We start from the raw sequence: 18477 nt of genomic DNA, 5'->3' as shown, positions 1-18477 counted from the left end.
ATGTTTAAATATTGTATTATTTCTCTGGTGTGAGAAACTGAAAGTGTAAATGAGAACAGACATGTATAATAGATATTGTGAAACAGGAAGAAAAGGTCCAAAGGGGAAAGGGAAGCGGGGAGGGGAATGAGGGAAAGGAAAGAAAGAAAAAAATATGAGAAAAGAAGGAAAAAACAGAAACAAAGCTTTTGTAAATAGGAGTGGAAGGGAGGGAAGGGGAACGGAAAAAAACAAAAACCAAGATATATAATGTACAGATACAAATTCCCGATGACCATGACCATAATGCACACCTAAAATGTACCAATAAACTTATTAAATAAAGTAAAATATGCACCTGTGTTCAGCAGGACACAATCCCTTTGTTTCTCAGTAGAACTGGGAGGTGACCTCATTTCCAGGTTTCATCCCGTGACGCCCCTGACCTCCCCACACAGATGTTCTTTGTCCCTTGTGTTTTCATCCGTCTCTCTCATCGGGGTTTGTTGGAACAAACCCAGCAACAAACATCATATTTATTAAATATGCTACATATACTGGCAGTCCACACTGCCTAACGATGTTCTTAAGAATCTATGAAACGTTTAGAAAATTTAACAATATGGACGGTCAAACGTACTATTTCATTTCTTTATATTTGTCTTCATTCTGAGATGAAGGTCTCCCCGTGTTACCCAGGATGACCTACGTTAGGCTCTGGTGATCCTCCTGCTTCAGCCTCTCAAGTAGCTGGGATTATGGGCACACCCACAAACACATGGTTTGCAACTCAGCTGCAGCTACCCAAGAGTTCACAGCATGTTTCCATCCCTCACAAAAACGGCAGCATTAACTTGTATTTATGCTAGTTGTAAGTACTACCTTCCAGGTAGCGAGTGAGTGTCCCTACGTGATTAATTGACCTGATTTTTGATGATTTTAAAATTTGACTATCCATTCATCATACGGTGGTTTGCACCAATCGGCAAGAGAGCCTGCTTACCTGTCAAGGTGGGACATAACTGTTTTCGAGATGTCTGCACCTGCTTCTTGCAGTGCTCGGATAATCTGAAATGGTGCACTCGGACTCTGTCCAGGATGGACAATAACAGGGCAGCCAAGCTGCTCCTGGGCATGCGCTGTTGCCTGGAGAACCTTTCTTTCACTCTCGGTCAAAGGCCAGGAGCAACCGATTTCTCCAATAACACCGCACTTGATAGTGGTCCCATCGGCTCCATGGAGAATTTCTTTAGTAAGGACCTCAGTAAGCTAAGGAGGAGTGAGAAGGAACATATTTTATAGACTGTGGAATTCATCATGATAAATGAACGAATTCATTCATTTAGTCATGCATTGTTTTAAAAGCGTGTTTGAGGGCCAGGGATTTAGCTCAGTGGTTCCGCCCCCTGCCTCACAAGCGCAAGGTTCTGAGTTCAGTTCTCGGTACCAAATTCAACAAGTTATTTGAGATTCAAGATTCATTAATGTCTGAAGTCTAGGAAGTTCCAGGAGGAAAAAGTGAATTTCTGAGCATAGATTGCGCTTGAGAAAAAAAAAAACAAAACTATAACTTAATCTCGGAGTAGCATCGATGAATGCCTCTGAATCTCTGTCAGCTGTATCAAGTAATTCTTTAAGTCTCCCTTATTTATTCAGTCCTTTGTCCTACATGGCATAGAAAATTCACAGCACACAATACCAACATTATACACTGTGGCTTAATTGTATATTAACTGCTAAGAGTGGTCTGACAAATTTTTAATGCTTGCTAATTAGCTTTGTCTTCAAATAACTTAAATATTTTTTACAATCTTGATGAAAAAATAATAGTTTTAAATACAAATCATTTTAAACTTTAACTGATCCTTTGTAAAGATGTCAAGTGACATTCTGTGCCTGTCAAACAGGCCATAAAGAGTACACAGGAATATGTACGTGAATGTATAAATACACACAAATACACACACGTGTTTGGAAGAGAGCATACACATGTGAAAAAGCTTTGCTGCTTGTTCTTTCTTTTTGTCCATGAAAGTTTTACTTCCTTCTGCCCATTCTTTATTAAGATCATATTATTTAAAAAATGAAAACAAAAACAAGAGAATAGATTTTCTTTCACCCTTCCCATTTCATACAAAAAGAAAACGTATTTGCAAAAGTGTCCAGTCTCTGCATGCCAAATTTCACCCCCTGGTGAGTTTTCATTGCTGGTTATGATAAAATCCAGAGGGGAAATATCACAGCTGCATAGCTGAAGTTTATGATGGAAAAGTGAGGGCTACAAATAATTGGGGGCATCACTACTGGACACCGATACGGTATATGCAAATCAATTCACCAGCGGCAACCGGTGCATCCAGCTCTCCTTCCGTAACATTGCTTCTTTAGGATGTGAAATGTCACTAATTTGGATCCCAACTGGCAGATATCTTTGAGGCTAGCGACTTTCTGTACTTTCAGCTCCTTCTGAGCCAATGGCATCTCCAAGATTTAGGTTATTCTGAATTTATACACAAATATTGTCGAAGAACTTGGGACTTTTTACCTGCTCTACTGACATGGCTCTGGTCTCTGAAGAATGAGTTGCACCCACATAAAATCCAGCCCCTGCTATGACATGGACTCCAGTCTGCTCTGCCAGCCACTTCAAGGTCTGCACATCCCTGCAGATGCCAGTGGTTGTGTTCTCCACCACAGCGCCCCCACCCTTGGCTTTGAAATACAACAACTCTTCCTTTATGGCTGCTGTCTCCTGATGCAACTGAAGGTTCTCTTTATGGGAGTAAGGGTTTTGCTGAATCCAAAATAAGTTCTTCATCAGGATAGGCTCCTTAGAGGTGACTTCATGGCATGGAGGAGGTGGGTAGTAATTGCAATCAAAGGTCATTGTCAAATGCTCATGGGTCAGGGTCCGGCCCAGTTTGCTTGGATCCACAAGGCCCAGAACAGTTTGCACTTTTCCACTTAGGAAAGACATTTCTGATGGTACCACCAGGATGTGCTCTAAAAGGAGTGTTTTCTGGAAAAAAGAGAACTATAATCAGAAAATTTAAGGGCCAGGGATTTAGCTCAGTGGTTCCACTGCCTGCCTTGCAAGCAAGCGCAAGGTCCTGAGTTCAATCCCCAGTACCAAAATAATAAAAAAGAAAAAAGAAAAATAAAATTTAACACATCACATCATACATGCTGTCTATAAGGGGTGGGAGGCTGTGAATGTGTACCTGTGTCAGAAAGAGAATCCACAGAACTAGAGCCATGGCCTCACTTACCAATCTTTCAGGCAGAGTCTGTCCCTACCCAGTTTTGAGTGACATGTACAGTATTATGTGTCCCCCACCACTTCCACGGGGACTCCTCTACCTGATTAAGTCCTAATCTCATCCACCAGAAATATTTCATTAATGTTCAGTTCTCATTTAAATTTCATCTGATTTTCACTCATTAGTTATAGCTATACTTTCTTGGATAATTCAATAGTAATCCTTAAAAAATTTTTCATAATCAAGAACACCAAAACCAGTCATGTATCAGTACTGTTTCAGCAATTTTTTTAGCTGACTTAAATCTATAGGGGCTACGAATTATTCCACCATTCATTTGCGATCCAGGTGAACAAACTTCTGTTGAAGGTCCCTATGTGCCAGAAATTGGAGTTATAAAGAAACAAAAGATGAGATCTCCAAACTGCATGGTTTCACGGAAGTCCCTAAAACAACTGGGATGGGAGGAGCACATCTAAGTTTCATAATGAAAAAACAACAACAACAAGAACAAAGCCCCCCACTTAAGATGGTTTATTGTCCAGGGCACATAGAAAGGAACACTGCAAAAAGGTACTTAAAGGCAGAAATTCTTAAGCCATAATGAAAGCAACTGTGATGCTATTGAAATTGAAATTGCTGTCTCTAAAAAGAGCAAGGACCTCTTTATCCTTTATAAACTTTCATTTGTAACACAAATGAAGTATTCACCAAAATTCTATGATGGGCAGCAAGAACTCCAATTTTAGCACTTGTGCGTTACAAGCACATTCCCTAAGTGAAGAGGTGTGGCTGATAAAGAAAAAGGCTGTTGAAAGTGGTGATTTCAAACACCCACCTGCCCAAGACCAAAACCACTGCCCGGAAGTTCTACACTGGGGATCAGCAAATGTGGTCAGAGGATGATGGGAAAAAATGACCAGGAACTGAGAAGAAAAGAGCACCTTTTGAAATTCTCAAATTGTTCTTGCACAAGACATTCTGAAATCATTATTTTCCCCCGTATCTTTTTGACAACGCGACACTCTTAAGAATTTGTTTTCTTAAAAAGTAAATTAAGATAACAATGTACATTTCAAAAGTTGTCCTAAGCATTGCATGTGATAATATGGGTAAAAATATTTTGTACACAGCCCCTGCTCAACAAATAGTAATTTTGTTCTAAAACTAGTGCTAGTGCTAAGAATTATTTTGTACTTCCTGGGTCATTTCCTTTCACAGGAAGTGGTTGATCAGCAAGGAGATGATTTGGGGGAGCGATGGAAGTTTGTAGTACATATAGTGCACTCAAGGGACCAAGTGAACATAAGATCAGAGGTTAAGAAAGAGTGTTAGGAGATTATACACCAATTTATATCCAGCCAAAGCAGTTATCCTGAATTCAGGTGTTTGAGAAATACTGGCCCACAGAAGTGACCGATATTGATTTTTGTCAGAGGATATTGGTACTGGTGGCCAATATCACTGCATTTTGTTTGAAAGTGCTGTTCTGCAAGTTGAGCTTCCTACAGGTAGGCTGTTCACATGGTGGCCACAAGGAAAGAAGGCGGTTCCTTCTCAGAGAATCTCTGCACCATCGGTCCCTACCCAGGGCATCTAGGCACTCGCTGTCCAATACCTTATTCCTTCTTACTGGGAGCACAGAGGATGTATTTTATTCTTTCAGTTGATGGAACCACAGCACCCTTAATAATTAAACAGATCCAATCCTCTGTATGGTTCAATTTGCTATTTCCTTCCTTCCAGCTGACAGTGTTACAGATGTGTTCTGGAAAGTCACAGATAGGCAGAAATTAGAATAAATTGATAAAACATTATCACTTTTACTAGAAAAGTGCCAAACTTCATATTTAATTGATTTACATTTGAAAGAGCAATGTGGTATGTTTCAAGCTCACAAGCTCTGAGTCTTTCCGTAAAAAAGCAAAAATCACTTAAGAAATGCCACCCTTTTTGGGAGATTCCTCTGATGCTCACACATAGAGCAGTTTGGCTCCTCCCAGGATCACACTCAATGTAACTGACACTCAAGGATAAGGAAAGATTAAAGAACAAACTGTAGCCAACGCAGCTTTAAACTGGAATGCATCTTTGGGTGGGGGGAAGTATGCATCTGGAATTCATGGTTGCTGTACTGCTGAGGAGCCCGCTTCTGCCTATATTCAGCCTGGAAGTTGCTCTCTTTTCAAAATGTAGAGAATTCACACAGCTAGGAAGAGGGAAGTCATGAACTATAGCTGTGCAGACAGAAGTGACCGGTGGTGCAAGAGGTAGCTTCTGGCACCTTCCAGAACATCTACAGGAAGCTTTGGTATTGCGAATCCTACACAGAAGCTAGTGGGAAAAGGGAGAGCTGGAGCGATGAGCAGTTGCCCAAAGCTCTGTTGTACTTCACAAGGGAAATGGAATAGTCTGAGAGGAGAGTCCGCAGTTATTCACAGAGCCTAGCCAAAGGACACAACCCTTTAATCCCGATGAGTCTAGAATGCAAAGAACATTTAAAAAGTGGATAAGAGGAAGAAAATCAGAAGCAGAACAATACTACTACCATGCAATTGGAAACCAGAGACCACTAAGTAGGATTTGCCTATTTTAAAAAAATGCATGGGTAAGTTAACTTTTACAAAATATATAGAAGATTTCTCTAATTCTTGAAGATTTGGTGGGAAGGGGGTGAGTTGGAGGCACTTTTACATCAGTTTCACGGAGATTTTGCCAGTTATTCCTCCCTAGCCATTACGCTTAAGATAATTCTGTCAACCTAAGTGGAATATTCTTCTTAGTTGCATTTCATGTTGCAATGGAAGGACTCCAGATCTCTGAATATTTCACATGTAGTGGGTGGGATTTCTTCTACATGCACTACACACATACACCATCCTCTCTCTGCAGACACAGGCTCTTTCCCTGCCCCGATGCTACTGCACTGGTCCTACAGCTGGTTGACGGAATAGTCTTGCAATTTTAGATGCAATGTGCAAATCTGCAAATTGAGTTTTAGTGCATTTTCAGTATACTTCTCCAACTTCTCCTTTAACTTGTTCTATTTCACTCATTTATTTCCCTGAATAACCCCCCGCTGATAACACATGCAAAGGCAATTCAGGGTTTTATGCGGGAGAAGATATGAAGTGAGTGTTCCAGAAGTCATGTGGGGAAGGGGGGAAAGGGAAGCGAACTGTTCCTGCAAAGAGCCCAGAAGGGCATTGCTACAATCCTGATAAAAATCAGGCAGTGGCTTGGTGTAAGATGACATCAGGGAAGATAGCAAGAAAGCAGAGGCAGTAAGAGGAAGAGCAGATGGGACTTTCTAACTGGACTTGCTGACTTGCTGGTACTAAAAAAGTATCCTTCAAATAAATGGCCCAAATATATCAGCCCTTCTTTTTTTTTTTTTTTTTATGTGTTACATCACACAGTGCAGCAGGACTCCATAAACACAGCCCTTAAAGCTGACATTTGATTTGTGACAAAAATATTTTTAAAACTGTGAAACATTTTTAAAAGCTTGTTTGAATACTTCCATCATGCAGGTTCAAACCTGCGACACATCTTCTCCCCAAGAGTGAGAGTCTGGTGGCTGAAGAATGACCACACTGGGGGGCTCTCCTCATCACCACTTTTTCATTTCCCCAGATATTTATGGCAAAACAGTTCCATGGCATGCAGATTTATAACTTTTAATATTAAACACTGTCAAAAAATCAATAACCATGCCGGAATAAAGAGAAAGAAATCCAACCACATCAGTACACAGAACAATAGAGGGACTCCACAAGTTCTTCAAACTGTGACATAAATAAAATAAAACTGCTCAAGATACAATTTAAACTCAGAGGAAAATGGTGGGTTTCATTCCCAAGCTTTTTTTTTTTTTTTCATTTGACTAAGAAATAGACAGACAATCTGGGGATATTAAAGCCACAAAACCCATCAAGCTGCTGGACTGAATGGATTCAGTTTGTGGCTTAATTGACTTTTCAGTTCAAACAAATATGGGCCATCTGGTCAACTCTTGAAGTCTTTCTCACACTGTCGATTTTGGTAACTAGCACTACTGGCTTCTTGAAGTTTTTTTTTTTTTTTTTTTTTTTTAAACCTGTTTGATCAATCAACTGAAAACATGTTCCTGTTAAAAGAGAAAAAAGAGAAAGAGGGAAGGAAGACCACAATGGGAAAGAGAGAGGAGGAGAAAGGAAGGAAAAACTGTATCTCCACTTAGGTCAAAACACATTACTCACTACTTACTATCATAAGACTTTAGCCTTGGCATGATGCAGTAGTACTGTGCAAACACTTGGAATAACTGACATTTACATAACACTGTATGTCTCATTTCAGACTTTCTCCTTAGAAGAAGGCGCCACACTCAAGGGTGTGACAATGTCTGAAATATTTTCTTGATTTCACCAAATGTGTTTGTCTGAGAGCAAGATATATACCAAGTTAAAATTTCCAAAAGTCTTTTCCTTCACAGAAAATTCTCCACACTGAAGCTAGACCTCAGCTTTTTACAAATGGGATTTTCTGTCTCTTGGACTCCTAGTAATAGTTTGTCCCCCAGAAACAGCAGCATTTTCAGCAAATTGTACAGCTGTTTCTTAACTGTATTTGGTCATCAAAGAACTTAACATTTTTTGTTACTTTTAATTCCTGCCAAACCAGAAGTTAATGTCTGAAACATTTAAAATATCTATATTCTTCTACAGTTACATTTAAAGTCCATGATTTTATTTTATTTTTTTCTGGGCAGTATTGGGGATTGGAGTCAGAGCCTTATGCATGCTGGGTAATCACTCTACCACCAAGCTGCATCCTCAGGGCTAAAAGCCAGTTCTAGTGGGAAGAACAGTGTTTTCAGAGTCAAGAGCTCTTGGCTCTTGCACTAAATAGCTGTGTCACTTTGGGCAAGGGATTTAACCCCTGTGAGCCTATTTTTCCATGTGTGAAATGCAGAGGTTAAATCAACTTCCCGATTACAGGCATGCTTCTGTGATATCCTTTAACTCAACAGAAATAAATTTTATCAGCTTTCTGTAGATCACTGTCGATGAAGCAAAATAGGTATTTTATATGTCCATGAAGATATACATACAAATACATATAATGGGGGTTATAAATTTCAGTTTCAGGTTCTTCAAATTTTTAAAGTGAATTCCAGGAGGGACGGATGGTTTGAAAGAACCTGGACCTTGGAGTCTTGGCTCCATTGTTTCCTCAAAGGACTGTGAAAAATTTAAAAGTTTCAGATAAGTTGGTTTCCTCACCTAAACATTAGAATAATATCTGCCTGAACTCCTGCATAAGATTTGAGATGGAAAGCAAATAGGATGATTCCTAAAAGCACTATTTAAGTTATAAAGCATCATTCGAATGCTTGGAATTATTATTATACACCAAACTTTGAATTATTTTCCAAATATTTGCTTAGAATCCTTAGACAAATGAGGCTAAACTTGTTCTTTTAAAAAACTAACAATAAGGGGTTGAAGTTTATGAATCAAACTGAGGCTCTAATTTGCCTATAAACGAATTCCTGCACTGGAGGCCTGTGATTGTTAAAAGCAGATTGGCTGTGGCGATTGACATCAGAACTCATTAGGCTTTTGGAAATGCCCACCAAAGTGATTACAGCTCCAGGGGGTCCTCATTATCCGTGGGTTACTGGAACTGGAAATGCCTTTTTAAACGAATGCACTTAATACAGTGTGTTAGTCAGTCTCCAAAGATGGCCTTCAGTGAACATGGCTTCCAACATTCACATCCTTCTGTAGCCCCCTTCCACACTGATCTTGAGCTGGCCTGTGACTCATTTTAGCCAAAAGAACATAGCCAAAGTGATATGATGCCTTTTGGGACCTAAATCCTTGGAAGGAGCTTCTGCATTTATGCTTTGAGGAAACTTGAGCTTCGGTGTAAGAAGTCTGGCTATTCTCCCTGTGACTACACGGAGTGGGTGGGGTCCCCAGCCATCCAAGGCTCCCGCTGAGCTCAGCCTTGTAACTGCACCTGTGTAGGTGGCAGATGAGTGAGTGAGCCATCTTTGATGTTCTAGTTCAGCCAAAGACCCCAAGTGAGTGCACATACTTCAGCAGTGTGACCAGCCCTTAATGGAGTGGTGGGAGATAATACAATTATTGTTTAAACCTCCAGTTTAAGGAAGATGGTATGGACTGAATGTTTCCATATATGATGGAAAATTACGTAACAATGAACATCATATTTTCAAAGAATATTTAATGATATAAAAGATGCTCGTAGGTGAACTGTAAAATACAAAAGTACTTTAAGGGTGATAAACTAATGCATAATACATGTAAAACCTGATGACTAGACATAAGATGTTATGTTTACTTTTGGGTGGTAGAAGGAGCAAGGACTTTTATCTTTGTTACAATTATATATTTCTTCAGTTTTTATGTTTGTGTGTTATATTTATCATCAATGCAAGGGAGTGACATGGAACAAGATCACTGTTACCTAGGTACCCCATCAGATGCCTATACTAATGTCACATCTAAAATAACTGAATATAGATCTTGAATCTTTCAACTAAAGCACACAAGCAGGCAAAGATATATGAACTCAAGAGCTACTTTGAAATCTTATTATCACAATGTTGCTAATTGCCAGTCTTGCCAGGGATTTGATATTGTTTCTCGTGCATATATTTCATTAAATTACATGGCTTGTCAGTGGCTGTGGTTCACTTGAATTAAGTTCAGGCTGTTTGAGCAAGTCCTCAGTGGAATGACCTTGAAGTGCTGGCCTCCAGGCAGAAGTCTTGGAGCCCAAACACAATTTTGGCAAAGGTTAGGGTGCTGAGTAATTTTCATCACAATCAAGGAAGAACAAAGCTACCACTTGAGTACAATCTTGTGTGGGGTTAGGACTGAAGATGGGGGTTTTCAAGGAGCCTTCTTGGTGGAAAGTGGCTGGAATTAGGAGTGTGGGTCATCAGTTATTTGTAAGTGAAAAAGAGGAATCAAGCAAAAGAAATTTCAAGTTAAGGTAAACCATGTCAGTGTAGAACCACAAAAAAATCCTTTTGTAAGGATGATGAGCAGCCTGCATAGATTAGCAGAAAATCAAGAATAAAGATGAAATAAAAGTTGTGAGAGATTAAATAAATATTTATTTAGCATCTATTAAATGTAAGATGTTGTATTAGGCGGGGCAGGTCTATGGGAGACACAAAGGAGAGAATGCTCCATCCTCATTTGGAGGCCAGAAACCAATAATGATGGAGTTTATTCATTTAGTAAGCTATCATTTCTTGAGTTCCTACTATATGCAAGGTGACACTTGAAGCACTTTACATCTCTAGTCTTCAATTTTCACAAATGCTACTAGCTTGATGCTGCATGAAGAAACTGCCACCAAGAAAATGTAATAAACTTGTCACAGGGCTGGAAAGTTGCGATTTAAACTGGAGTCTGTTTAAAAACGGCCAACTGTGGATTATGAATAGCCCTTCATAGATGGTTGTTAAGATTCATCAAACCCACGTAGCCTGCGGTGACAATAATGGCAAATTTATCGAATGATTATCATATGCCAGTTGCAGCTCTGGCAGCTTACACGGGTCATCCTGTTTAGTCCTTACAATTTAAATGTCTACATTCTCTCTGATATCGCATCTACAAATGCCGATGTAAGGAAAGAGACAGACAGACAGACAGACTTGGATGTCATCTAGGACTCCTGCCTCACTTGGGTCCACCCAGTTTCTAAGTCCGATAAATCCCTCGGCTGTAACTGCTCTTTAACTCAGCCCCTCTCCTCTTCACCTGCTAATCACTGCCCCAATGGGACCCCATCAACTCACAGAGGGTATAGCGTGAGAGCTTTCGATGATCTTCCTGGCTTTCCTACCCACCTTACCAAACCTACACATAGTGCCCTTCATGAAATGCAGACACGAATACCGAGAACTCGTCCAGCCTTTAGAAACAGGTCAAAGGTAAAGCCTGCTAGGACCCTGGCTTTACTGCCCCCGTGGCCTGAATCCCACAGCTCACCTGACAGGGTCTTGGGAGGGGTGGCTGCCCCTGGGTCCCAGCATGTACATCCAACTCACTCTCACTCTGCCTCCCTGGCCCTTCTCCTGCCAAAGCTAACTTCTACCTGGCCTTCAGGAATCGTTTCTAGTTAGAGCTTTTCCTTCATGTTCTTCTTTATCGTTCAAGGTGGATAAGGTGCTGGATTCTTATAGCACCCTAATCTTACCTCTGAAAATCCACTTCCTCTGTTTTATGTCTCTCAGACTTTGAGCTGTCTGAGGGCAAGTCCATCTCATCTGTCACTTAGTTCTCAGCTCTCTGCAGTGCCTGGCACATATAAGTACTCAATTAACATTTGTATGTTTGCTTATTTTTGTTTCCGACTTATTCTGCCAGTGACTTGCACAAATGAAACATGTAATGACATAAGAAAACAAATAATTAAAGCAGGAGCAAAACCCCTATATATTATAGAAGCCTAATCAGGACCAGAAAAAAAAACAAACATAAATCCATGGTCCATACAGGTTAATGGTTGTTAGCAAAGGGCCAAATATTTTCCCAGAATATTCATTTAATGTTTGGACAATAGAGTATTGTGAGATCATAGCATACTCCTTTTATGGAATATCACCTTGTTTGCCTAAATCAAACAGCTAAAAATTATTAAAATGCATCAAGCTGGTTGTGATGATGCCACCCTGGCATCCCAGCCCTCTGGGAGGCTGAGGCAGCCTGGGCAATTTAGTAATTTAGCAAGGCCCTGTCTCAAGAATTTAAAAAAATTAAATAAATAAAAAGAGCTGGGGATATAGCTCAGTGTGAAGGCCATGAGTTCAATCCCCAGTACCACAGAACAAAAAATCATGGAAATTGTTTTCCTGAAAGATTTTGGGCTATGGATTTTTTTCTGTTTTGTTTTTTGGGTTTTTTTTTGGGGGAACTGGGGATTGAACTCTGGTCCTTGTGCTTAGAAGGCAGGCAGTAGAACCACTGAGCTAAATCCCCAGCCCTGGGCTATGGATTTTTTGAAGCCATGATTTTTCCCCCCTAACTTTCCTATATCTTCACACTCCAAGCTCTCAGAAAACCCTAAACATGCCTTTTTAGCTTATTCTTCTATGCCCAATAGAGTTTCACACAGGAAAACATTTTTAAACTTTCTCTTACTAAACAAGAGCAAGAATTTTGAGCATATAAAAATAACCGCAAGTGACTTCATCTTCCAAGACATTTCCTATCTGAATTAGTGGGAGTTAACTGTAATTCAGAAAACTATAAATACCTGGGAAAATTACAGCAGGTGATTCATGGCTACCGCTATTCCTTGGGAAGGAGTAAAACTGGATAATGGTTTTAGGCTAATGTTTTAAAGGTACAGATCATCCACTCTAATTTATTTTTAAGTCAATTTATTTTAAAAATAATATTCATTGAATCCCAGAAAGCCTTTGTGATTCTGTTACACAACCAACTTCCCAGAAAAATCTTCTCAGCTCCTTTAGTTTGAAGACCACATAGGCACACTAACTTTTAACAAGTCTTCAGTTTTGCTACTCTGCTCAGCTAATTCAGACTTAAAAAGACCCAGTACCAGCTATGTGTTTTTAAGTGGTCAGATCTAGTTTGATGTAAAAAATGGGAGTTATGCAGGCAAAAGGTCTGTGAGTCATTTTAAGGAGCACAAGAGAGTTTTCCAGGCTGATTGTAGTCCATATTGCTTGCCCTGGTGACTTATCTTCTGATACCTATTTGAGAAACACTACGCCATGCTTGATAAAAAGGGAAGTTGAGTTAGATTTTTAACTAGATCTTATTTGGCATCACTTTAATTGTTTCCGTGCTCTGAGGTGTGGGTACCAACAAAGAGCTATGAGAAGCCGCTACTCAATAAACTTCTGCTATACCAGACAGCAGATCTTTGGTTCTGTGCTATCCCCCTTTCAGTGTACCCCGATGGAATGTCATTTTAGGTACAAGCAAGCTGATGTTTTCATTAGTATTTTGTCCTCTTCACACACATTTGACTTCCTATTTTTCTTGCAACACTAAAAAAACCTGCTGTAACTTACAGATCAGAGGGAACAGTTTGGGCCTTTAGGGTATTGGGGTATGAGAAGGAAATTCAAGGAAGCCAGCCTTCTAGGAACCCACAAAGTTCATCTGAAAACATTTCAGTTCAATGTAGCAAATATTTACTAAGGATGTACTATATCCAAGGAAGATATTGAGAAAACAAGGATGAGAAAGAAACAGTCTTGTTCCTAGGAGGCTGGATTGGTCAGATTTCCCATTGCTGGGATAAAATACCTGACTCCCACAACTTAAAGAGGAGAGGTTTATTTTGGCTCATGGTTTGAGAGGTCAAAGTCCATGGTCAGCTGGCTCCAAGGCACAAACATGGCAGAAGGAAGCTGTTCACCTTGTGATGGCCAGAAGCAAAGAAATATGGCCACAGGAAGAGATATGCACACCAATGGTACACCCTAGTGACCCATCTCAAACTAGGCCCCACCTCCTAAAAGAATATTTAGCTAGGAACTTATGAATCGATTAATCTACTGATGATGAGTATAATGCTCCCATGACCTAATCATCTTCCAAAAGCCCAACTCTGAACACACTAGACTTTTTGGGGACATTTTAGATCTATACCATAAAACAAGCTGAAAAGTCCTCAACACAGTGTTTGGCATATTGGGAATATTCAAGAGGGACTGATAAGTTTCATATAGTCACGGGATACTTTGGTTACAAAGCAGAGTGCAGTGAATGTTAGGAAGGGGGCACAAAGCAAGACTTTTACGGTAGGTCTGGAAATATTCACAATACTGGAGGAACTAAGAAGGCTTCCTGAGGGAGGTGGCATGTTATTAAGAACACCCTTCAGGACTTGTAAACAGCCAATAGGAGTTTGTACATAGGTGTGCACATCTGGTCTAATGTAAAAAGTCTTAACACATGGGCATGTGGTCACAAAGAGCGAGACCTGTATTCAAACCCCCTCCCTGTGGTTTTTTTTTTTGGTTTGGTACTGGGGATCGAACTCAGTACTTTATGCTTTCAAGGCAGATGGTGGCACCACTGAGCTAAATCCCAGCCTGAGACCTGGATTAGGATAATAATTAAATGGACAATGCAGAGTGTAGGGGGTTTGTGTAAAGATAGGCAGCTAGAAAGATGATTAGTAAACGGAAGCAAATTTCCTTGTTCCTTAGGGTTCTGAAGAGCAGGACTACATTTCAGGGGAAAGGCAAGCTTGGATGAGAACTCTCTCTTTTCATCTTGCAACATACAAAAGTGTTGTAATTGTCATCTGAAAACAAAACTGGTTAAAAAGGTGACTGAAAGCAGCATGACTAGAATACTTAACTGACCCCTAAAATGTGCTATTAACTGATGGGAAAAATTAAAGCAGAATACTTGGAACAGTTAGAAAGTTCACAGTAATTGAACTCTGAACTCTTAAACCTACAGTAGTGGTGACCATTATTAATGTAATGTTGCAGGAATAAATGTGTCTTCATAAAACCCTACCCATATCAAAGCCCATTTTCTATATTGCTCGTTTCATTTCCTTCAAGAGATTTTATTATTTACAGTAAGAATGCTGGATGTTTCCCTGAAGAGCTTAAGACACTCTACACACTTTAATTAAATCTCCTAATGTCCAGGAGAAGTAGGCAAGGGATCCGCAGATGGTGAGTCACCAAAAAGGATCCAACAGCAGATCACAGGATATACTTTGAGATGAAATCCACTTTTAGTATTATTGTTCCCATTTCTCCAATGAGGAAATGGGGTTATTATTCGGACCGGGCTAAGGTGCTGTATTCCATTTTGGCTAGAGGCAGAAGATACTGCTGTAGGCTGTAGAAACATCTCCTGGGAGGCCTTTAAAAATAGCATAACCACCATGACCTCAGAGGCTTCTCCTCTGAGAGTCGAACAACACATATATGTGGCCCAAAGAAATACACACCACTTTGTACTTTCTTTCTCGTGTGTGTGTGTGTGTGTGTGTGGTGCTGGGGACTGAACCCAGGGCCTCCAGTGCTGCACCAGCAAGCTATACCCCAGCCCTGCCTTTTTATTATGAAAGAACACGAGGCATGAATCCCAATGTATCATGATATGTAGTCCATTAGCTTCAATTAACTAGCATATCAGTATTTCTCTCCCTATATCCCCATGTTTCCTTTAGCTTCAAAGAGGTGAGTGATTAGTAGTCTAAAAGAATTAATGCTAGGAGTAGGGCTGAAGACACAGTAAAATCATAAGGCTACAATGGCTGAAAAGACCATAGTTTGATTGTGTCCTCAAAGGGACACGTGTTGAAAGCTTGCTCTTCAGAATGGTGATGTCAGAGATGATGTGAAAAGTAACTGGCTCTTTGGAAGTGCTGTCCTTGGAAGGAACTGACCTAGCTCTCCTGGGACCTTGGTTAGTTCCCACAAGAGGGTTGCTATAAAAGAACAAGCCTGACCCCAATCTCTCCAGGTCCCTATCTTGCCATGTGGTTTCTCTCTCTCTCTCTCTCTCTCTCATACTCCTGTCATTATGCTACTTGCCACTGTGTGACAGCCAGAGCCCTCTCATGGAACTAAGAAGATGCTGGTGCCATAGTGTTAAACCTCTACAACTGGGAGCTAAACAAAGTCCTTTTCTTTATGAAGTACTAAGCAGCAGGTATTTTGTAATAGCAATGGGAAATGGACCAATACAAACTAGAAGACTGAACAAGTTTTGAGTCTTGGTACTTCCCTTAGCATAGTGCTATAGACCCTAAAACCAGATTTGGAAAAACAAACATACATGCAACTTTCATATATGATCTAGTTTATAAACCAACTCCATTTCTACGAAAGGAAATGAAAGGGCCCTAACCACTTTATCACACTATGACATTACTCTCTTGATCCAAGTACTTTCAAATGTCCCCAGAAATATACTTATGGTTCCCCAGAAATATACTTATGGTTCCCAGAGAGACAGAGTCTTCAGTTTAGCAAAAGAGTATTAAAAAAAGATAGATTCTGTTATTTTAGCTGATAATTTGGTATCATCATGGTCTTCAAGAGAAATATAGGTGCAAAATGAAACTTTATAAGAGTATTTGGTTGTAAAAGCAATGCAGCAATCCAGGATGTGCCTAAATTGTTTAGATTATCGTTATCATAGCCATGAAAACACTCAAAAAAGTTTGAAAAGTGGTCAAATCTCACATTGGAAAAAGACTGGTTTAGAAACAGGCTTTATTAATGGGTCCACGAAAGAACTCAAGGTAATGAATTTTTGCCTAGACTTACAAGAGCATGGTGCCTGATACAGACACCTATTTTTGGGAAATACCAGTATTTGATGTACTACCAGTAAGGTATAGGTCATTTCTACTCCCAAAAGCTAATTTACTACAAAGGGATCAAGGGCAAATTTGTAATAACTATGTGGTTTTACAGCAATAATTACTCTTTCCAGTCTGAGATGGCTGGAAATGGACTTCTATACTCACTAGGGACAAAGCCTTACAAAATTAAGGAAAATATCTACCATCAAATAACAAATTTCTAATTAACTAACCTATATATATATAATATATGTAAAAGATGAAAGGAATTTAATCACTTATATATTTTTCACATTAAGAACAAGGTATACTGGGCTGGGGATTTAGCTCAGTGGTTCCGTCACCTGCTTCGCACGCGCAAGGTCCCGAGTTCGATCCCCGGTACCAAAAAACAAAAAACAAAACACAAAACAAGGTACACTGATACATACAGAAATCTTTGTCTATCACTATAGTTTAATTTGGTACCTCAGTCATGGCTATTACTTGCTTAAGAATTCATGGAAAAGTGTATTTTAAAGTATTATTCAATACAACTGTTTAGCTATATATTTATACAATTAGCAAGTAGAAATATTGATAGTTACTAACTATACTTTTGTAATATTGCCTGCATACCAATTGACTATAGTTTAAATCTGTTTTGGATTTGATTTATATCTGCAACATTAGTAACTCCAGTAAGTTGCCTGACGAAAAAATACATTCTGTCAAATCACAAATCTACTCCCAAAACACCCAGTTATTAAATGCTATCCAAGTAAGGTATGGTTTTGAATTAAGACTAGTGGCCTTAAAGTAAATAAAACATTAAATGGTTTAATTTAAATATTAAAGTGTACCTATATATGTATAGTGAAAATACTTGTTTAATTTAATGCTAAATGCTATTTGATCTTAGACTTTTTGAATTGGATGAGACAATGGGGATCATTTAACTTAATTTCTTAATTTTTGGATGTTATAACTGAAATCCTTGATCTTTTGAATGTCCAGGAACTTACACTAGAACCTAGTCTTCCAACTTGTTGGCCTTTGTCAAGCCATGTAGATGATTACTATGAAGATCACAATTAGTTACCATGTTCTCCCCTGACATGGAAGTATTAATTACTCAGCAGATAACATTACTTATTGGCCTAAAAGAGAGGCTATGATAATCCACAACAAAAAACCTGACCCAACCCCGTTTTACTGGATGACATGAAGCAAGCCATCAGAGTACACAGTGTTTTCCTTTTCTTAATTATAAAAATATGGACTCTGGTAATTTAGACTAACCTACTTAATTCAGTTGCTACAAGAAGTGATAATAAAAATAACCCTAAAGGGTAGAGCATAGCTAAGTGCAAACTAAATGCTTAATAACAAAAACCCATCTCAACTATATTTAAACCAAGAAGCAATAACCACTTTGAGTCATAACTAGGAAAGAGTACACATGAGCTACTGTGTGTCCTTAAAACATCTGAACAAGTTAATGGCGCCATATATCTAACAAGTTCTGGAGCTCCTAGATTTTCTTAGTTTTTTTCATAAGCTAAGAAAGCATCTTATTTTATAAACTATCTTTATGTTTATCTAAGCCATGCAATAATTATCAGTTGGGAACCAACGATAACTCTGATTTCTCAAAGAAACCACTGAACCCTAACCAGAGAGCAGTACTCAGGGCCTCTACTGTTGCTACTAAGACCTGCGGAATTTACTATAGTTTCATCCTGTAACTGATCCATGCAGAGCAGAAACCCTGCCAAATATTTTTCCCTAATAGTAAAATATAGTTTTCCAGGTGACATACAAAATTGTCCAGCTTGAGCTGACCTTTAAAGAGCCAATAAAAACTTATCAACTGTATTCTCTTAGATAAGAAATAGATCTTGCAACT

The 18477-nt window shown here is 39.3% G+C and overlaps 1 protein-coding gene across 6 annotated transcripts in view; it reads right to left on the bottom strand.

The window, feature by feature from the left end:
- Pter (phosphotriesterase related) overlaps positions 1–18477 on the bottom strand; it is a 53519-nt gene that overhangs the window by 21994 nt on the left and 13048 nt on the right. For 3 of the 6 annotated variants that reach the window (XM_087207091.1, XM_087207090.1, XM_021240446.2), the window contains exons 2-4: positions 4858–5007; positions 2525–2998; positions 983–1248 (exon numbers count right to left, since the gene is read on the bottom strand). In XM_087207091.1, the coding sequence (XP_087063217.1) occupies positions 983–1248; positions 2525–2956 (698 nt within the window). In that variant the 5' untranslated portion in view covers positions 2957–2998; positions 4858–5007. The remainder of the gene's footprint in view (positions 1–982; positions 1249–2524; positions 2999–4857; positions 5008–18477) is intronic. The other 3 variants (XM_004859981.4, XM_004859979.4, XM_004859978.4) reach the window with 1 other exon arrangement.

This window comes from Heterocephalus glaber, unplaced genomic scaffold (genome assembly GCF_053883595.1).
Source record: "Heterocephalus glaber isolate CG9 unplaced genomic scaffold, H.glaber_assembly_v1.0 deba00000768, whole genome shotgun sequence".
NCBI lineage: Eukaryota > Metazoa > Chordata > Mammalia > Rodentia > Bathyergidae > Heterocephalus > Heterocephalus glaber.
Note: the sequence above shows the minus strand (reverse complement) of the source record. Positions and strands in the feature narration are given on the sequence as shown.